The 22,870-nt window shown below is 39.6% G+C and overlaps 1 protein-coding gene across 2 annotated transcripts in view; it reads right to left on the reverse strand.

The window, feature by feature from the left end:
* The window catches only part of SFXN1 (sideroflexin 1), a 46,469-nt gene that overhangs the window by 16,531 nt on the left and 7,068 nt on the right, over positions 1-22,870 (reverse strand). For both annotated transcript variants that reach the window (XM_081233366.1, XM_081233365.1), the window contains exons 2-5: positions 14,596-14,768; positions 2,909-3,079; positions 2,073-2,171; positions 464-539 (exon numbers count right to left, since the gene is read on the reverse strand). In XM_081233366.1, the coding sequence (XP_081089492.1) occupies positions 464-539; positions 2,073-2,171; positions 2,909-3,079; positions 14,596-14,759 (510 nt within the window). In that variant the 5' untranslated portion in view covers positions 14,760-14,768. The remainder of the gene's footprint in view (positions 1-463; positions 540-2,072; positions 2,172-2,908; positions 3,080-14,595; positions 14,769-22,870) is intronic.

Raw genomic sequence — 22,870 nt, forward strand, 5'->3', positions numbered from 1 at the left:
GTTCAAAACTTGGTTTCCTAGAGGTACTTTTCTATTTCCAGCCTGGGCATACTGGGACAAGGCAGACTTCCAAGATATTTTGATGGCTTTATGTGGCTGATGGAGCAGGGGCTTTGGAGTCCCACAGTCTTGGGTTCAGATGCTGACTCCTCTACCTCTTCAGGGGAGTGCCTGGAGGTACCCAGCCCGGCACCCAGCCTCTGGTGGGATGTATGGGTGGGTGAGCATTTAGCATTGAATACACAGTGCCAGGTACAGACCAGGGTCTTGGCAGATGTTATTAGTGACACTCCTTCCCAAACGTATTGAAAGATATACTTTAAGAAAGCAGTCGAAGATAATGACTATAATAAGAGAGTCATAGGACTTGAACTATTTTGAGAAATTAACAGAGAGACTTAGAGCCAGGCAGGTGAGAACAAATTAAGAAGCTTTACTGCTATGGAAATAAAAATCTGAGTACCTTGGTTAATGCATTGAGTCCTAGAGCTGTTGCTACAGCACCTGTTGTTGCAGAAACATAAGCTGTTCCCAATTCACTGAAAAGAGGGAAAATAGTACATAAACAACAAGTGTATGTCAGAAAACTCAAGCCCAACATTTTTGGAAGAAATGAAGATTAAGAATAGATTCCATAAAACATGACACAAATGAACTTATCGAAGAAACAGAAACAGGCTCACAGACATAGAGAACAGACTTGTGGTTGCCAAGGGGGAGCGGGGTTGGGGAGGGATGGATTGGGAGTTTGGAGTTGGCAGATGCAAACTATTATGTATAGAATGGATAAACAACAAGGTTCTACTGTATAGCACAGGGAACTATACTCAGCATCCTGTGATAAGCCATAATGGAAAAGAATATGAAAAAGAACGTATATATGTGTAACTGAATCACTTTGCTGTACAGCAGAAATTAACACAACATTGTAAATCAACTATACTTCAATAAAATAAATTAAAAAAAGGAGATCCCACAAAACAACATTCGTCATCACTCTACAAGTAGAGATATTCAGAGAAAAAGCAAGCAGACCCATACAAAAATGGCATTCTTCACATAGAACCTAACTACCACACCAAATGAGTAGACATAGAGAACATGTATACGTGGTGAGGTGGGGGGAGAAGGAAGCAGGGACTGTGCAGGGAGCTACAAATGTGGGAAAATGCATATTAGGTTAAATATTTGTAGCATATTTGCTTAAATAAAAAAAGACTTCTCAAAATATCACTATACATACTGAAAGTAAAAATGCAGTGCTGCCATTCTAAAAATGACATCTTATGGTATAAAAATACTATAAGTCTCATCCTCAAAATACAATTAAGCCCAATCAGTTCTCTTTTATTTTAAAATAAATTTTAATTCAAGGATTGGATGAAATGAAGGTGTGATCAGCACTGCTGGGTTGCAGATTTCAATATTCTTTGTTCCCTAGGATGATAATAGAAGACTACAGATGGTCAAAAGAAATTTGAGAGTTAAAACAAAAAAGAAAATGCTTTGAAGTGTTATTAAGTTAGGCTCAAAGTTTTGGTTAACTAATCACTTTAGCCTATCTGAACATCTTTTCACAGGAGGCAAAATTTTAAATCCATTCACTTTCTTTTGGGTTCCGGAGGCGTCCTATTTTAAAGACAAATCAGATATAAAATTCCCCTGGATTTCTGCAGAGATCACACTGTTGATTCTGCTACTTTTGATGTTGGTATCTGTCTACACCCACAGGGTGGATGGGGGTACAGTGTGTCATTTCACACAAGCCAGCCCTGAGCTGCCTGCTGTGTGTTCTGCGGGGGCGAGGGAGGGGATGCGCCCTAGGGTGTGGGAGCCATGTCCTCCTACCAGAGCCACTAACAGCATGGATAATGTCTGAAAAGGCAGGCTGCAAAAAACCGTTACCTACATAGAAAGGGAGGAAAAGAAACACTACTGAAAAATAGGCTCCCTAGGATTCCAAACCATATAAACAATTTGTACGAATATACTTTTTTAACCAGGAGAGCAACACCAGCGAATCAAATGAACACCAGAGAAGTGCAGAGGACAGTTAAATCTTCCAGTCTTACTTTACAGTGAGGGGAGCATCTCCACTTCTGTTGGTGTAATTGACCACGGCATTGAAGGACTGGTTGATCCACTGCCAGAACAGCACTGCCGGTGTGGTCCTGAAACAGAACGATCCATCACATACCCACCAGCGCTTGTGAGCTAGCCGCATGCAGAATGGACAACGTGAGCATCAGTAACCAGAGAGGAGATGGACTGGAGAAGGGAGAACGCTGGGTCCAGGACTGTGTGTTCTGGGTCAAAGGCCGAGGACCAGTGTGGCTGGGCAGATTTTTATCTTGTCTGATTCTCAGTTTCCTCATTCGTTAGATATGGATAGCAACAAACTCAAGAGGGTTAGGGTGAGGATGGAGCTAACTTATTTAAATTTTATCTTAAATTTGTAAGGAAGCCCAGCAAAGAGTAGGCACTCAATTAATGTGATTAATGTTAGGTCCCTTCTCTTAGGGAAAAAAGCCATTTGTAGGCTATTTCTGGTCCCTCCTCACTACATATATAATGTATAAGCCTATCTGTCTACACCTACACCTATACTTATACCTATATTATATGAATGGATTAAACAAAATCTGCTTAGAGGATCTTTTTATTTTCTTTCTCATTTTCTTTTGGGTCTAAGATTTAGGGAGAAATTCAACCTCCTTTTGGGCAAGAAGGAGAGTTCTATTCAACAGAGGGAAAAGGTAAAAGAACCCCCAAGAATTGCAACATTTATACAAAATGAAACTCCACATGAAATGACATTTATTTCGATAAAACCACTCACATAAAAAAATGTACTTTAAGCTTCTGGAATATAAAGCAAACAAACTGTCGTTACATTGCCAGAACTCACCTATAGAATGTCATCATACAACCTGTGATGGTCATGTTCATTGGAACCTGAGCTGACATCCTTCCTATCAAAATCATCTTTTCACCAGTGTCGGGATGAAAAGCTGAATCATAGATGTACTTTGCTCTCCATAACTCATTTTCTGTGAGACCCGGAGGAACAATTCCTTGCCTAGGAAAACAGCAACAAATAACATGGCAATTATTCATTCCAAATATCTCACCAGTGCTCTAAAGACATGTAGCTAGAATATTCTGAAGTTTATGTTTACCTAGAACATCTGTGTCTGGAGTGACAAATCTAACTATTACAGAGTCAGGGAAATTCTAATAATACAAAAGACAATAAACACTTAAAATGAGCATGTCAAACCCATAAACCTCAAATTGCCCATAATTTGGAAAAACAAAAGCATCTTGTATAATAGGGAAGTATTCAACTTTGAAATATTCTTTGTTTAAATGGCATTTAAAAATGTACTTTGAACTCTGTAAATGCTAAGATATTTTTAACTCATTAGACAAAAGCTGTAGCAATCAGAATGTGAATTCATTTTTAAACCTATAGTTTGAAAACCTAGATAAGAAAGGCTCACTATTTTTCCTCTGTATCAAAGAAAGACATATTCATTGCAAGAAATTTAGAAAATACAGGAATTCATTAACACAATTAAAATCATTCAAGCCTTTCCCAACTTAGCACCACTGGCACTGCTTTGGTAAATGCCCTTTCAGGCTTTTATTGGATCTATTATACATGAATTTTTAATTTAAAGGCATTGTATCAAATCACCTTTTTTATTCAATAATATTTTGTAAACATTTCTCTATATCTTTAGATATTCTTCTATATCATTTGTACTGGGTTGTATAGTGTCCCCCCTAAAATTCTTGTCCACCTGGAACCTCAAAATGTGACCTTATTTATAAATAGGGTCTTTGCAGATGTAATTACATAGTTAAGATGAGGTCATGCTGGATCGGCTGGGGGCGGGAGGGAGCAAATCAAATGATTGATGCCTTTATACGACCAAGTGCAGCCACACAAAGAAGGACATGTGATGACAGAGGCAGAGATTTTTTTTTTTAATTTATTTTATTTTTTATTTTTTTATTTTTTGCTTTATAACAAATTTAATCAGTTATACATATACATATGTTCCCATATCCCCTCCCTTTTGCGTCTCCCTCCCACCCTCCCTATCCCACCCCTCCAGGCGGTCACAAAGCACCGAGCCGATCTCCCTGTGCTATGCGGCTGCTTCCCACTAGCTATCTACCTTACTTGAGTGACGTAGTTACAAGCCTAGGGCCACCAGAAGCTGGAAGAGGAAAGGAGGGATTCTGCCCTAGAGCCATCAGAGGGAGGAGGGCCCTGCCAACACCTTGATTTCAGACTTCTAGAGTCTGCAACTGTGAGAGAATAAATTTCTGTTGTATTAAGCCACTCAGTTTGTGGTAATGTGTTATGGCAGCCTTAGAAATTATACCAATCCCCTACTGTTGGACACTTTAATTGCTTTTAACCTTTTCCATTGGTACGGGATAAGGAAGTAAATATCCTTATAAATAAAACTTTTCCCACATCCAAGATTATTTAGAAAGAAATGAGTACATTTGCTGAGACAAAAGTTATGTAAAATATTAAAACTGTAAATATATCTTTTTTCCTTTTTCTCTACTTGAGTATGTTTTTTTTAATCCTCAGCAGCAGTAGCATTATTATTATTATTATTATTATCATTATTATTATTATTATTTTGTGGTACGCGGGCCTCCCACCGCTGTAGCCTCTTCTGTTGCGGAGCACAGGCTCCGGACGCGCAGGCTCAGCGGTCATGGCTCACGGGCCCAGCCGCTCCGCGGCATGTGGGATCTTCCCGGACCAGGGCACGAACCCGGGTTCCCTGCAGCGGCAGGCGGACTCTCAACCACTGCGCCACCAGGGAAGCCCCATTATTATTATCTAGGTGACCTGTTGTATTCTTTATACAATGTGGATAATTTTGTTTAGTTATGTTATCTGCCACCCTGAAAATTTTTATTATTATGCAGTCAGGTAGGAACAAATGGGAAGTTTCTGCCTAGAAAGGCGTGACCCAGTTCAGGATTATAGGTATGTTCACCTATATACTTCTTTGCATTTTCCTAATAGTTTTTTTTTTTTTTGGTCACAGTTTTAATCTATTGGAAATTTATCTTAAGATATGAATATGTGAAATTGCTTAATTTTAGATTACAGTTGGCTGGTCTGCCCTTCCAATACCAAGATTTCAATGTTATATTTACCATCATGAACTTTTGTGAATGTTAGGCTTGATTTCTGGACTTTCTACAGTGTGCCCATCATCTACACCTCCTGTTGCCAAGCCCACCATTTTATCTGAGGGTCCATTTTAATACCTGGTAGAGCAATGATCCTTCACTCCACTACTCTTCGTCTGCTTCCTCAAAAGTGCCTTAGTTACACCCAGTAATTTGTTCTTCCAGATAACTCTTAGAATTATTTTGTTAATTTTATAGGGGATAGAATTGTATTTTGACCAAAACTATATTAAGCTGAAGAGAACTGCTCTCTACAGCAATAAGACTTTCTATCCAGGCCTACCACATATTTCTCCAGTTACTCAAAGGCATCTTTTTTTTTTTTTTTCAATAAGACTTTCTATCCAGGCCTACCACATATTTCTCCAGTTACTCAAAGGCGTCTATTTTTTTTTTTTTTTTTTTTTTTTGCTGTACGCGGGCCTCTCACTGCTGTGGCCTCTCCCATTGCGGAGCACAGGCTCCGGACACACAGGCTCCACGGCCATGGCTCGCGGGCCCAGCCGCTGCGCGGCATGTGGGATCTTCCGGGATAGGGGCACGAACCCGTGTCCCCTGCATCGGCAGGCGGACTCTCAACCACTGCGCCACCAGGGAAGCCCCAAAGGCATCTTTTAATGTCGCCCAGTGGTCTGTACTTGCCTCCTACTTCTGGGTAAGTTAATTCCCAGGTATTTTATTTATTTATATATATTAAAAAAAAAATATATATATATATATAAACATAATTGTTCTTAGGAATGAAATTGAAAAATACTGTCAGAAAACAAACCTACGGTTACCAAAGGGGAAAGCATCTCTTTTTGTTTTCTATGCTCCCATAACATTAAAAGAAATTAAATCTCTTTATTAAGGTATCATTTAAATATTATAAAAGTCATTCATTTAAGTATACAATTTGATGAGTTTTGAAAAATGTACACGGTGGTGTAACCACCTTCAGAATCATGGTATAGAATATTTTCACCTACCCAAAAGTTCCCTCAGGCCCCTTAGGAGTCATTCCCCCACTTCCTGGCAACCACAGATCTGCTTTCTACCATTACAGTATTGCCTCTTTGAGAATTTCACATGAATGGAATCATATGAGTGAGTAGTATTATGTGTCTGGCTTCTTCAACTTTGCATAGTGCTTTCAGATGCATCTTTGCTGTATCAGTGACCGGTTAATTGCTGAGTGGTGGTACTCCATTCAGTGAATGAACCACAGGTATTTATCAATTCTCTTTTTAGCCATTCTAGTAGGTATAAAATGGTATCTCATTGTGGTTTTTGTTTTGTTTTTCATTTTTAGACTTTACAATGTATACTCTTTTCTTTCAGTTTTGTTGAGAATAGTTGACATACAGCACTGTCTAAGTTGAACGCATCCAGCATAATGACTTGACTTACATACATCATGAAATGATCAGCACAATAGTTTAGTGAACATTCATCATCTCATACAGATACAAAATTAAAGACAGAAAAAAATATTTGTCATGCTGATGAGAACTCAGACTTTACTCTCGTAACACCTTTCATATATAACGTACAGCAGTGTTAATTCTATTTACCATGTTGTACATCACATCCCAAGTGCTTATTTATTTTATAACTGGAAGTTTATACCTTCTGACTGCCTTCAGCCAATTCCCCCTCTCCCAACCCCCGCCTCTGGTAACCACAAATCTGATCTCTTTTTCTATGAGTTTGTCTGTCTGTTTGTTTGTTTTTGAAGTACAATTGACCTACAACACTATGTTAGTTCCTGGTACACAACATAGTGATTCAGTACTTCTGTACATTTCAAAATGATCACCACGATTAAGTCTAGTTACCATCTGTCATCTTACAGAGATATTAAAATTATAGTTATTGACACATCCCCACACTGTACTGTACCTCATGTATACATGTGACTCATTTATTTTGTAATTGGGAGTTTGAATCTCTTATTCTCCCTCACCAATTTCTCTCCTCCCCCCAACCCCCTTTCCTATGGCAACCACCTGTTTGTTCTCCGTATCTATGAGTTTGTTTTTGTTTTATGTTCATTTGTTTTATTTGTTAGATTCTACTTATAAGTAAAATCATACAGTATTTGTCTTTCGCTGTCTGACTTATTTTCACTTAGTATAATACACGCAAGTCCATCTGTGTTGTTGGAAATGACAAGATTTCATTCTTTTTTATGGCTGAGTAAGAGATGTTTTACATATCTATATATACCACATCTTCTTATCCATTCATCTATTGATTGGTACTTACGTTGCTTCTATATCTTGGCTATTGTAAATAATGCTGTAATAAACACAGGGGTACATATATCTTTCTCTAATTAGTGTTTTTGTTTTCTTTGAATAAATACCCAGGAATGGAATTGCTGGATCATACGGTAGTTCTATTTTTAATTTTTAAAGAAACCTCCATACTATTTTCCATAGGTGGCTGCACCAATTTACATTCCCACTAAAAGGGCAGAAGGATTCCCTTTTCTCCACATCCTCACCAACAGTTGTTATTTGTTGTCTTTTTGATTCTGACAGGTGTGAGGTGATATTTCATTGTAGTTTTAATTTGCATTTCCGTAGCAACTAATGATGCTCAGCATCTTTCCATATGCTTACTTGATATTTCTATATTTTCTTTGGTTTAGTGTCATCAGCCTATTCAAATCTTTTCACCATTTAAACATATTGGGTTGGAATGAAAAGAATTCTTTATCTATTCTGGACATAAGTCCTTTATGAGCTATACGTTTTGCAAATATTTTCTTCCAGTCTGTGAATTGCATTTTTGTTTTCTAAACAGTGTCTTACGAAGTGGAGAGACATATCTTTTCCCTTATTGTTCATGCTTATGTCTTATCTAAGAAACCTTTGCCTATCCCAAAGTCATACAGATTTTTTTTTTTTTTTTTTTTTTTTTTTTTTGCTGTACACAGGCCTCACTGTTGTGGCTTCTCCCGTTGCGGAGCACAGGCTCCGGACGCACAGGCTCACCAGCCATGGCTCACGGACCTAGCTGCTCCGCGGCATGTGGGATCTTCCCAGACCAGGGCACGAACCCGTGTCTCCTGCATCGGCAGGCGGACTCTCAACCACTGCACCACCAGGGAAGCCCTGTTGAGGATTTTTTGTGTCTATGTTTATGAGGGATATTGATCTGTAATTTTTGTCTTGTAATCCCTTTGGTTTTGCTATCAGTGGTCTCATAAAATGGATGAAGAAGTCTTTCCCCCTCTTCTATTTTCTGAGAGAGTTTGTGATGGAATTGATATAGTTTCTTTCTGTGAAGAAATAATTTCTTTCACCTGTGATGCTAATTAGCCTTGGAGATTTTTGTGGGAAAGTTTTATTTTTATTTATTTATTTTGCCATCTTGTTCTTTGTTTTCTATTTGTCTCATCTCTTCCTTGTTTCTTTTTTTTTCTCTTTCCTTGCCTTATTTTGGATTGAGTCAATTTTGGTAATTTATATATTCATAGAAGGCTAGACATTTCACTAATATTTCTAAAAGTTTTAGCAAAGAGCTACATAGTAGGCTTCATTTTAAAAAAATTATTTATTTAACTTATTTATTTTTGGCTGCGTTGGGTCTTTGTTGCTGCGCATGGGCTTTCTCTAGTTGTGTTGAGCAGGGGCTACTCTTCATTGCGGTACACGGGCTTCTCATTGTGGTGGCTTCTCTTGTTGCAGAGCACGGGCTCTAGGCGCACGGGTTTCAGTAATTGTGGCTCGTGGGCTCTAGAGCGCAGGCTCAGTAGCTGTGGCACACAGGCTTAGCTGCTCTGCTGCATGTGGGATCTTCCCAGACCCGGGATTGAACCCATGTCCCCTGCACTGGCAGGAGGATTCTTAACCACTGCGCCACCAGGGAATCCCCTTCATTTTTATATTTCTATTTCTCACAGGCAACTTTCTTATCCTCCTGTTACATATTTTGAGTTTTATTTATTTATTTATATTGACTAGATGTGCCAGAGGCTTATCTTTCTCTGGGCTTATCAGAGAACGAGTTTTTCATGTATTTTTCAGTTCTGTTAATTTCTGACCTTAAAAAAATGACCTTCTCTCTGTTTTCTTTGAAAAACAGTCTATATAGTGGTTAACAACATGAACTCTGGAGTCAGACTGTCTGAGTTTCTATGCTGGCTCTGCCACTTAACAGTGGCAGGACTTTGACTTTTCTGCCTTAGTTCTTTCATCTGAAAAATGGGCATAACAAGAACACCTACCTTCAAGGGTTGTTGAGGCTTAAATGAATGCACATGAAGTGATTCAGGCAGTATCATTACACAGCATGTGCTATTGTTATTTTCTTTTTATTATTTTGTGCTGTTCTTTAATCTCTTAAGCTGAAGTCTCAGTTCATTTGTTGTAAGCCTTTAAGGTTTGATCAGAGACATGTAAAACTATAAACTTCCACTCAGAGTACAATTCTGGCACAATCCCTTACGTTTTCATATTAAATTTTCTCATTATTTTTACTTTGTAATTTTACTTTTGGTTTTTCTTTTTGTACAGTTAAAGGAAAGTACTGAACAATTATGATGTGATTAATCAAGTTCTGTCTGTATTTCTAACAGTCTTTTCTTTGTATATTTTGATGTAACATTAACTAGTTCATGAATACCGAACATGGTCATTTTATAAATATCAAATTTTTCTGATCTATTCACTCTGAACTGAATTTTGTCCGGTTTTCATACAGCTTCCTTTTTATTTGAAGTTACCTTCGTCCTGCTTTGTAATGTCAGCCATTTTTATTACTTCCCTTTGGATTTATACTAAAATAGCACGTTGGTATCCCATGAGGACTATAGATTATTGGTATTCATATTCCTTGAAGGTACATTGTACATGATACTTCCTTGACTCCAACTAACCCTTTGAGCTATTCTCCTCTGAGAGTTCACAGCTAATTTGTTTCTTAGTGGGTAGGAGAACTCTGGGGTATTTCTTATCCATTAATTCACCAATTGGTTTTACTGATGAATATATAAAGATATATATAGATATAGATATATAATGAATATAAGAGCAGACATGATAAAAGCAGCATTACCCTTAATCCCCAGTGGAGCAATTTATGACACAGACTTTAAGGGTTTTATATTCCCTAAAAGGTGAAGAGAAAAGAAGGTGAGGTGCTCAATGATTCTTGAAGGAATTTTTCCATGCACAATGACCTCATACAGAGATAAGTCATGTAGCTAGCAACCCTCATGCATTCTGATTGAGATGCCATGTCACTGTTGAGCTTTTTAAGTGTTTTTACACAATTGTAAAGTCTCTGATTTTAATAGAGGGTTTTAATCCCTTTTACACATACTGTTATTACTAAGTTGTCTGGCCTCCTCCATCTCGTTTTACGTTATTTTAAAAGCTTCTATGACAGTTTTTTCGTTTTACCTTTAGTTACACTTATTACACTGTCTTTGTTTTTATGCCTTTGGGGTTTTAGAAGATATATACTAAGATTTAACTTGACTAGTGGTTACCATTAAGATTCTCAAAACTGGGCTTCCCTGGTGGCGCAGTGGTTGAGAGTCCGCCTGCCGATGCAGGCGACACGGGTTCGTGCCCCAGTCCGGCAAGATCCCACATGCCGCAGAGCGGCTAGGCCCGTGAGCCATGGCCGCTGAGCCTGCGCGTCCGGAGCCTGTGCTCCGCAGCGGGAGTAGGCCACAACAGTGAGAGGCCCACGTACAGCAAAAAAAAAAAAAAAAGATTCTCAAAAGCATTCTACAATACGTTTCTCTAACATGGTAAAGACCCAAACCATACATACTTTTGAGTCCACCTCCTATTTAAGATAAATATTTGGTATACTTTTAATTCCTCTTCCTTTTTTTTAATTAAAAAAAATTTTTTTGATACTACAATCTAGGGCTTTAGATTCAGATAGCTATTACTAGTTTTTACAAAACACTTACAATTTCTTTTTGCCTATACATTGCTTTATAACTAGAAATGCAACAACTATTTCTATTTTAACAGTTTTGACATTCGTCACTAGTCTATTTATATTACACCTTCCTTTTTTTTTTTTTTACTGTAATACAATATATAACAAAGTTTACCATCTCAACCATTTTTAACTGTACAGTTTTGTGGTACTAAGCATATTCATGTTATTGTCCAAATACTGCCACCATCCATCTCCAGAATGTTTTCATCGTCCCCAACAGAGACTGTATTCATTAAACAATAACTCCTGATTCCCCGGCCCCCTAGGCCCTGGCAACCACCATTCTATTTTCCGTCTCTATGAATTTGGCTACTCCAGGCACATTATATAAGTAGTATTGTACAATAATTTGTCCTCTTGTGACTGGCTTATTTCACTTAGCATAATGTCTTCAAGGTTAATCCATGTTGTAGCACGTGTTAGGATTTCCTTTTTTCTTAAGGCTGAATAGTATTCTATTGTGTGAATATACCACATTTTATTTTGCCATTCATCCATCCATGGACACTTGGGTTGCTTCCACCTTTGGCTATTATGAGTAATGCCACTGTGAACATGGGTGTGCAAATATCTGTTCAAGACCCTGCTTCCAATTCTTTTGGGTATATACTCAGAAGTAGAATGGCTGGATCATATGGTAATTCTATTTTGAACTGTTTGAGGAATCACAATATACTACGGATTTCTTATTTTTGAACTCAATTTCGCTTCATCTCCTGACCTCTCAAGAAGGATTTATGAGGAGTTTATTTCTGATGTTGTTATGTATTTTTCTGTTGCCTCTGTAAACAGAGACACTCTGGTATAAAATTTCTGGGTTACATGCTTTCTCCTGGAAACTCGGCACATGTTCCTTTACTGTCCTCTGGCACTCAGTGCATAGATAAGAAGATTGAGACTTCTCTGTCATTTGTTCATTTTTAATAACTTTTTTCCCCTGTTTGAATGTTTATGAAATTTTTAAAAGTTGCTTTGTAGAAAAAAGAAAAAAAAAATCTCCATATGTGGGTCTCTTTGCCTGAAACAGGGTGAGCCTAATTTGTGGATGTTTGTCCTCATTACAGGAAAATTCTTTTATCTACTTACTATGACATCTTTCACATTTTTCTAGTTTCTCCTTGAGAAGCATCAATAAATTATATCAATAAATTATCAATATTATAATGTATATATCAATAAATTATATCTCCATCCTCTAGCCCCCTGAAATATAATCCTTTTCACACTCTCACCTTTTCATCTATATCAGGAGTTGACAAACTACAGCCCACGCCTATTTCTGAATGGCTGGTGTGCTAAGACTGGTTCTTCCATTTTTAAAGGGTGGTGAACAAGCAAAACAACACAGAATGAGACTGTAGGGCCTGCACTGCTGAAAATATTTATCATCTGGCCCTTTGCAGAAAAAGTGTGCCGACCTCAGATCTTCATCCTTGGAGAGTGACTCAGGTTTATCCCCAGCATCTCTGTTTCCACTTTTTCTCGGTACCATTGCTGTCATTACTTCTCCACCACTGCCTCCAATGAAGATTTTAATTTTGCTCTTACAAGTTTAGGGGCTTTGCAATCTCTTTTATGGCTTCTTTTCAACTCCTCTAGCTGTCTTTACATCTCCACCTCTCCTCTTTTTATGGCTTTTGTTCCAGAATCATGGAACATTGACTTGCCGGAATTCTGAAATGCGCTTCTGCTGCCTTCCTCTGCCTCGTTCCTCAGGACTTGCTCGTAGGGCTCCATGATCTTCTGCTTCTCAGGAGCCCTCTTTCTGCACGGCTGCACATGCTAAGACCTGGCCAGACTCAGTGTTTGGTAACAAAGTTTATAGACCGCCCTTGGTGGCCTCACTGACATGTGACAGTTAAATACGTACCTTGCATGGATTATTCTTGGCACGTTTAGGCTCATAGCTCCCACTAATCCAAATCTCAGCTTCTGGCTGACTTTCCCTGAGAGCAGGAGTCAGCAAACTACTATCTGTGGTCTGTATGGCTGGCTAGCTAAGAGTGATTTTTACATCTTTTAAAGGATTGTAAAACAACTAAACAAACAAAAAGCCCTAGAGGGCTTCCCTGGTGGCGCAGTGGTTGAGAGTCCGCCTGCCGATGCAGGCGACACGGGTTCGTGCCCCAGTCCGGGAAGATCCTACATGCCGCGGAGCGGCTGGGCCCGTGAGCCATGGCTCTGGGCCTGCGCATCCGGAGCCTGTGCTCCACAACGGGAGAGGCCACAGCAGTGAGAGGCCCGCGTACTGAAAAAAAAAAAAAAAAAGAGCCCTAGAAAACAAACAAACAAGCAAACAAACCCCCAAGACACTAAGAAGAATAGGCAGAACATGCAGAATAAGACAGAAATCCTCTGTGGTCCACGAAGGCTGAAATATTTCTTATATGGTCTTTTATCAAGAAAGCTGCATGTCCATCAACAGATGAATGGCTAAAGAAGATGTGGCACACACACACACACACACTGGAATACTACTCAGCCATAAAAAGGAATGAAATTCTGCCATTTGCAGCAACATGGATTGACTTGGAGGGCATTATGCTAAGAGAAATAAGTCAGACAAAGAAAGCCAAATACTGTATGATATCATTTATATGTGGAACATATACATACATATACAACAAACTAGTAAATGTAACAAAAAAGACGCAGGCTCACAGATATAGAGAACAAACTAGCAGTTATAGTGTGGCGGGGCAACATAGGGGTTGGGGAGTGGGAGGTACAAACTATTGGATATAAGATAGGCTCAAGGATGTATTGTACAACACGGGGAATATAGCCGATATTTTGTAGTGACTGTAAACGGAGTGTAACCTTTAAAAATTGTATTAAAAGATTAAATAAATAATAAAAAAAAGAAAGTTGTGACCATTGCCTTAGAGCATGTCTCTTCTCTCACTTCATGCCTGGCTCTTTGAACTGACGGAGTCCATCCCAAACCTACAGACTGTGCCACCAGCATCCTTCCCATCTGAGCTACTATATGTGGGGTTTATACACTGGGGCTTAATCTGAGAAGAAGCAAACAACCTACCCTAATTCTTGACGACTTGCTTTTTGTAAGATTCAGTCTCCATCTGGTGACAGAAAGTTGTGGATGCAGGTGTGGTTGTATTGGCAAGCAGAAGGCAGGGCTCTAGAAAGGGGACCTCATGGATTGGCACCTGTGAGTTGGAGGGATGGCTGGCTTATTTTCAGGTTACTACGAACCCTGGATATCTGTGTTAAGGGTCAACAGTGGGGAATGAAACACGTCTTCCTATTTCTTACATTTTTTTTTTTAAAAAGGATTCGATTGCAAAAAAAAAAGTTGAAAAATCACTAAGGGAAGGTTTAAAGACAATAGGCTAACATGATGATCTATTAATATATTAAGCCCCAAAGCATACTTGTTAATGTTACCTGTAATCATGCACTACTTTCCTTGCATCCTCTAGTTGTTCGTTGGTTAACAGAATATTCCTGGGGTCAGTTACAGTGAAGAAATGATTGGCTCGTCCAATGAAAGTGCTTTGATCCCATCGAGGTTCCTTGATGTTAATGTTTGGTGGAAGTTCTCCAGACATTGTCCTGGACTGTAGAGGGTCAAAAGGACAGGCCTAGTTAAGACTTACAAAGTCACTACACATTTAGAAACTTTGTAGTCACACTAATCTTCAAATAAAGAATTATGTACATTCCTATTTATGAAAATAATTTTGCTATAAATGGCAGAAAGGCTATTTAAATCCAAAGCTAAATTTGTCTGTAAATCTTAATTTATCTTAACCAAATTTCAATAATTTCCCACATAGTTCTTTTTATAAGGACATAGTATTTCATCATCCCTTACTCTGGAAATCTATTCTTCAGAAAAAAATAAAAATATAAAAAGTTAAAAATAACATCAACAATAATAGGGTCTGAAGTCTGAAACACTTTTCCTGGATGAAAGAACCAACGTCAAACTACTGCGGCATTCTGGTTTACTAAATTGGTTTTTCCTACAAGTAGAAGTGACTAATTATGCAAAAAGGCTTACATGCTAAAAATTCTACAATTAAAAAAAGATTCAGATTCATTCAGCCTTATTCAGCGTATAAACCACCAATCAAAAATGAAAAATTATCCTCCTCAATCTAACAGAGTCATAGTGGGAAAAACACATTTTGACAACCCCATAAATAGTAATAACATAGAGCATATTATTTTCCTCATAAAATACTTATTTTCTGGCTAAGAACCATTACTTTTTTCTAAAGTAACTAGTTTCTTTCGCTGAGTAATATATGCTTATTTTTAGAGCTGCTTTGTATTGCTGCAATACATGCTTATTGTAGTATTTTGAATAATATAAGCTTATTGTGGAAAATAAAGAATAAAGAAACAAAATCTGCTATAATTTAGCCCTGCTGAAATTACATTACATTACATAATTAAATTACATTGTTGATGTTTTGATATATTTCCTTGCAGACATTTTCTATACATATTATCCTCTAACTAAAAAAATAAAGTTGATATCATACTCTATATTTTAATATCCTGATTGTTTCCTGCTGTACTTATTTCACGAGCACTCCCTATGACACTAAATATTCATTTCAGGTATTTAGCAACACCTTCAACCTTTATGTTATTTTCAGTTTTTCCCCCATGAAAAATAATGCTGTATATTTGCCTATTAATTTTTTTCCTCATAACTGGTGACTTCCTTAAACTAGATCTATGTGATATTAGCAGGTCAAAGAATCTTATCACTATTAAGACTTCAAACAATTGCTTTCTCATACCTCTTTCCTCTTTCTATATTTCTAATATTGGTTCTTTTTTTTTTTTTTTTTTTTTTGAGGTACACAGGCCTCTCACTGTTGTGGCCTCTCCCGTTGCGGAGCACAGACTCTGGACGCGCAGGCTCAGCGGCCATGGCTCACGGGCCCAGCTGCTCTGCGGCATGTGGGATCTTCCCGGACCAGGGCATGAACCTGTATCCCCTGCATCGGCAGGTGGACTCTCAACCACTGCACCACCAGGGAAGCCCTCTAATATTGGTTCTTATAGTGGCTTTCTTTTCCAGGTATTTTTCATTAAGTTATTTTTCAGTGCTTCACTAGATCATTGGTCTATTAAGATGTCAGGTGCAGTCACCTGTCATTTGAACTTTATCAGAATCTCAAATTAACACATTTCATGGCCCACTGGATCAAAATCAAGCATGTTAGGCCCAGAGATGTGAGGAATCTAGTATATGTAAAACGGCTGGTCAGTGAGAGTAAGAAAGTAAAAATCAGCCCCATCAGGCTGGGATGACAAACACAGATAAAGTCAGCTGCAAAGCTGACAGGAAACCATATTTCTCCCAAGGTCACACTGAAGCTAAAAGGTGTCCTAACAACCCCCTTCTTTGGGTGACCACTGCTTTCTTATCTCATTGAGAAACCTTGTTCTCCACAATCACAGACTGCCAGAAACTTTGTTGTTTGAAATCATACTAGGAAGAATGAATCATCCCACTTTGACACAGAAAAGGAGCCTGGATTTCCAGCCCAGATGCAGAGTTTCAGATTAGGGAGTTTCTGGACACAACATTCCATGTCTTTATCTTTTTTAAAAAAATAATTTATTATTATTATTTTTTTGGCTGCGTTGGGTTTTCGTTGCTGCACGCGGGCTTTCTCTAGTTGTGGCGAGCGGGGGCTTCTCTTCCTTGTGGTGCGTGGGCTTCTCATTGCAGTGGCTTCTCTTTGTTGTGGAGCACGGGTTCTACATACATGGGCTTCAGTAGTTGTGGCAGGCAGGCTCAGCAGTTGTGCCTTGCGGGCTCTAGAGCACAGGCTCAGTAGTTGTGGTGCACAGGCTTAGGTGCTCCACAATATGTGGGATCTTCCCGGACCAGGGCTTGAACTTGTGTCCCCTGCATTGGCAGGAGGATTCTTAACCACTGCGCCACCAGGGAAGCCCCTTCCATGTCTTCCTTAACTCTGTAGTTTCCAAGGAAACTTTGTAGTTTCCAGGTCATGGGCTACTTCACAGTTCAGATCTGTACACCCAGCCCTGCTTTGAGCCAATCAAAATATTGCTTCATTAAACTTCCCTAAGTTCCACCATTCTCCAAGATGCTCTGAAAGACCTATCTTTTCCTTTGTTGGTGAGACACTCCCAGTTCCTCCAGTGTGTGGTCTCCCTCATTGAAATACACATGACTTTGTTTAACTAAGGTTTGTCCCTGCTGGTTTTCAGTCAGCTGGGCTATGATAAGAGAAGTGTCTAAATTTCAAATTAGGACACCTCTAAGTCATGAACGTCAAGTCCAGGGATGTAAGGATATAATGCACTTCAAAGAGCTGTGTCATTGTATGAAGAAATGTCTCAATTTTGAATAAGAATGTATCAAATGTATTATTTATAAAACATACAAAAAGTAGAACAAAAACTCGAATTCACATCCAGGAGAACAGTTTTCAGACTTGTGTACAGGGACCTAGGGCTCTGCTGAGGCATGTTAGTGACCTGCAGGGAGTGGAGGGGATTCAAGCAGGTGGGTTCTGAGCCCTTGAGTTTATAGTCAGCTAGAGCAGGTCTGCTTTCATCTGCTCTCTACATCTGGGTTTTATGGCAATGATCATTTAAAGGGAGGGTTCTAATGCTTGGGGGGGCGGGGAAGAAAAAGTAAAAACGGAAAAAGTTGAAAATCACTATAGGAGAGGACAATCTGAAGATCTATGAGATGATTCATAAAGGTCCAGAAGGTTTCAAGCCTTTTTTTTTACTCCAGCTTCCTAAGTCAGCCCTGGCATCCATTTGATTAGTGCCTCTTCAACTATGTGAGGTGAAGGACCTGCTTTGGTTGTTCTAATTTCCAGTCCCATCATGAACCAATACTTTTGTAAACTATATTAAAAATAAATTTTGAAAAAATAAAATAAAAAAGTGGGACACGTATAAAAGCCCCCATTTTTTATTATTAGGTTCAGCAGATATACTAGAACTCTATCATACTGTTATGAAAGTTCCTAAATGCTTACCCCCAATTTCTGTATTTTCCCCAATATGAGGACACTGGCCTCGTCCAAGGGTCATAATTTGAATTTACACTTAGGCGTATAGATCACAATTTGTTTCTATACTTAAACGTCACCAAATAAATGCTACATATAATCATGTAACTAGAAAAGACAGATAATCTGGTCTAACTCACTTCTGTTTTTGAATGGACCACTAGAAGGTATAATTCCTACCCTCTAGTAGATCACAGATTAAATACAGAACAGATGAAATTCTGACCAGGACACAACTTTTAGCTTTGTTTTTTCTTTAAGGTCTAGAAAGTGCTCCTACCTTTAGTGTTCACTGACTGGGCACCCACCATGTGACAGATTCTTGGGCTAAATCAGTGAACAAAAGACAAAAATTCCTGCCTTGGTGGAGCTGATGTTGGGTGTTGGCAATGGAAGGGTAGACAGACAATAAACAAGGTAAGCCAAGTATCCACTATATTAGTAGGTAATAAATGGTTTGGGGAAAAATCACAATGGGAAGCATCATGAGGACAGACTGCACTTTTAAACAGGGAAGTTGGGGTAGGCCTCATTGAAAAAATAACAATGGAGCAAGATCTAAAAGAAGTGAGGAACTGAATCATGTGCGTATCCAGGGGAGCAGCATTCCAGGGAGAAGGAACAGACATTGCAAAGACCCTGCAGCAGGTGTCTTCAAAGAACAGCAAGAAGGCATGCAACTGGTGTGGAGAGAGGAAGAGGGAGGGAGACAGGAGATGAGGGGTCAGAGAGGTATGGGGAGGCGTTTAGTTGGAATCACACTGTTTGGCGCCTCGTGGCCACCGTGAGGCCTTTGCATTTTACCCTGAGGGAAATGGGAGTCATTGGTGGGTTCCAATCAGAGGACTAAAATGATCTGACTTACAACTTTAAAGGATGTCTCTGGCTGCTGTGTGGAGAATGCAGTGGGGCTATAAGAGTGGATACAGGAAGAGCAATTGTAAAGCTCCTGCAGGCATCAAGGAGAGGGCTGATGGTGGCGCAGGTGGTAGCAAGGAAGGGCAAGAAGTGCTGACGTTCTGGATATTTCGTTGATGGAACCAACAGGATTTCCTGAAATCTTGGATGTGGGGAGTGAGAGAAAGAAAAGCCATGGCTCCCAAGATGTTTGACTGGAGGAGGAGCAGGGGTCAGGGATCAAACAGCAAGTTCAGGTTTGGATGGATGGAGTTTGTGATGCTTAGGGAACTTCCAAGTGGAGATGTCCAGGAGGCAGTTGCATACAAGAGTCCAGAGTTCAGAGGAGAGATTTAGTCTGCAGATCTTCATCTGTGAGCAGAGACGACTGAAACTCATGCAATGGGACAGCAACAGGCATGTGAACGTAAACAGAGAAGAGATCCAAGACCTCCAATGTTAAGAGGTCAGGAAAGACTAAGATATAGCAAAGGAGGCTGAGAAAGAGTGACCAGTGGGTAGGAACTCAGCAGAGTGTGGTGTCCTGGAGGACAGGTGGAGTAAGTCTATCTGTAGTCCCATCGGCCAAAAGGAAGAACACCTTGGTAGTTGGTTACTCCCATCTTGGGCTAGTGAAGAGGGGGATACAACTTCTGAAGGGCCATCTAGGGAATGGGAACGCTGCAAAGATGGTTATCTTGGCAAATTCTAAAACTTCTTAGCAATGGTGATGGCAAGTAGGGAGTGAATGCACAGCACATTAAATGCCCCCTCTCTGGGGCACTGTTTATTCCTGCAAGGCCACCGGCACAGACTGGTGGTCCCTAACCAACAGAACGCATTGAAATCACCTGGAGAGCTTCTGAAAAAGACAAATACTATCCCCCTTCTAGAGATTCAGACCTAGGAGGTCTTACATAAGGCTGGGCATGTGATTCTGCAGGCACTCTGGGTCTGGACCTCCAGCTCTCTGGGCACCAAGCTGTGACTCTACATGAAGCTGGGAGCTGTTTCCTTCCCTGCATCTTTCTCTGTGCTGCCTATGCCTTCCCCCAGGCCTGAGCAATCTGCAATGCTTCCCAGCGGATATCTGATACTGATTTTTTCTCATAAAATTAAGTACCAAGCAATATATCTTCCTTTTAAAGTATAATTCTATTTCCCCTTCACACTTTATATAACAATAGCACGAACAAAAAATTAAAATTTAGCTTTCATAGAATTCTAGTTCTTAATAATAAACCATCTCCAATTTGTTAAACATAGGGCAAACTTTAGGTCAAGCTGTTGAAAACATGATCTGGTTTCACAACATGGTGCTTCATAAAATAAAAATGTTCTATTGCATAAGAGCTGGAGAGGATCTTAAGAATAATCCACCCAATGTTCTCATCATATAGGAAACAGAGGCACGGAGGGGGAAATAACTTGTCCAGGGTGTGCTCCTGGTGCTGGTGGCAGAAGGAAGTGGGCGAGGATGCAAAGCCAGACTGGACTCCTGAGCACTGGTCAGCCAGTTCACTCTTTCTACTCTATTACTCTCTTTTAGCTATTCCCCTCCCACCCCACCCCCCTGCCAAAGTACAGCAATTAATGTCTGCACAGAATTGGTATCTTTGAAGCCCTCTTTTTTTCCTTTAAATAAAAACAGCTCTACTCACACCACGAAGCTCTGTGCTACGCTAACCCTCTGGTGCCTCCATAGTATATGTGAGAAGAATGTTGTGGAGGTGTCACAAAGTCTCTTTTTTGTTTTTAATTGAAGTACAGTTGATTTACAATGTTGCATTAGGTTCTGGTGTAAAGCAAAGTGATTCAGATATATATATAGACATACCTATGTATGTATGTATGTGTGTATGTATGTGTGTGTGTGTGTCTGTATTCTTTTTTAGATTCTTTTCCATTATAGGTTATTATAAGGTATTGAATACAGTTCCCTATGCTATACAGTAGGACCTTGTTATTTATCTATTTTATATAGAGTAGTGTGTACAAAGTCACTTCTTAAAAAGGCAAAGAAAAAGGAGATAGATGGGGAAAGGAAACCCCACATTTTCGGAGTTGCTATTACATACAAGGAACTGGGCTGGATGCTTGCCTAAGAGTGCAAGCCCCTACTATGTGCCAGTGGCAGAATAGTCTATGTCAGTTTTCACAACGCTGTGCTTTACGCATATTGTGCACATTTCACAGAAGAGGAAAGTAAGATTCTGAGATGTCACTCACAGCTACCCCCTTATCTCCCTGGCAAGGGAGGAAGCAGGCTTATCATCAGGCTACAGGCCAAGCCCACCAAAACTCCAACACTGAACGCTCATACTGATCCACTTCGTATAGACTTGGGGTAGGCAGAATCGTGCCCGCCCGAAGATGTCCACCTCCCAACCTCCACAGACTCTGAATAGATTACCTTACGCAGCAAAGGGGGTTGCTGGTATGATTAAGTTAAGGCTCTTGAGACTAGGAAACCACCTTGGATTATTTAGGGGGGCCTGATAATCACACGGGTCCTTATAAGAGAAAGAGGGAGGCAGGCGAGGCAGAGAAGTAGATGTGACAAGGGACAAGCAGAGCTTGGAGTGATGCAGGGCCACGAGCCAAGGCAGGTGCACAGCTTCTGGAAGCTGGAAACAGCAGGGAAACAGATTCTCCCTTGGAGCCTCCAGAAGCAATACAGAATCATTTTAGGCTTCTGACTTCAGAACAGTAAGCTAATACATAGTTGTTTTGTTTTAAGGTACACTTGTGGTAATATGCTAAATAGCAATAGGCTACTAATTCAGCACTCTTTTTCCCTACTTAAAAGGATTTTATTTTGTAAATAAGTTCATTTAGAAAACAAACTTACAGTTACCAAAGGGGAAAGGAGCGGGGGCGGGGGAGGGATAAATTAGGAATTTGGGAGTAACATATATACACTACTATATATCAACTAAACAACAAGGACCTACACCTATAGTTCCCTGTGTGTATAGCACAGGGAACTATACTTGGTCTTTTGTAATAACCTATATGGGAAAAGAATCTGAAAAAGAACATATATATATATATATATATATATATATATATATATATATATCTGAATCACTTTACTGTACACCTGAAACTAACACAACATTGTAAATCAACTATACTTCAATAAAAATAAATAAATAAAAAAATTTAAAAAGGATTTTAGTAGAACTCTATACTGGCATAAGTAATACCAACTAGACTTGAGAGCCTGTCCTGCCCCCACCAATTTCAAAACCATAAGGCTAATCAGGAATGCCATACGAACATTCTTACAAAAACAGCTGATCTCAAACCAGATAAAATTTTAATTACTGACTAGGACTGCCATGTTCCAATTAGACAAGTATTTTCACACACCAACCTTCAAGCCCAGGAACAGTTTTCACTTTTTTCCCAGTCTAAAAAAATAATCAATTTCTATAATTAGGGGTCAAGTTTTCAAAAAAACTATTTCTTATTTTGCACTAAAAAACCAGTGCATCCAGGCGCTGCTGCCCTGGATCACTGGTCTCCCTCCAGTTGTGGACCTGGGAGCAGCTCTGCACATCCGGCCAAGAGGCAGGGGGCCACGGCTGGGACTCCTGACCCAGTAGCGGCCTCCGGGGCCAAGGCACCCCCATGGCCTTGGCTGCTATGTGGGGGTCCCTGGGGTACATCGCCTTCCTACCTGCCTCATCGCCAGGGCTTGGTGGGCTGGTCACTTGGTTGGCGACCTGCAGCATCCA

The sequence above is a fragment of the Mesoplodon bidens genome, assembly GCF_964165515.1.
Source record: "Mesoplodon bidens genome assembly, chromosome: 4".
In the NCBI taxonomy this organism is placed as follows: domain Eukaryota; kingdom Metazoa; phylum Chordata; class Mammalia; order Artiodactyla; family Ziphiidae; genus Mesoplodon; species Mesoplodon bidens.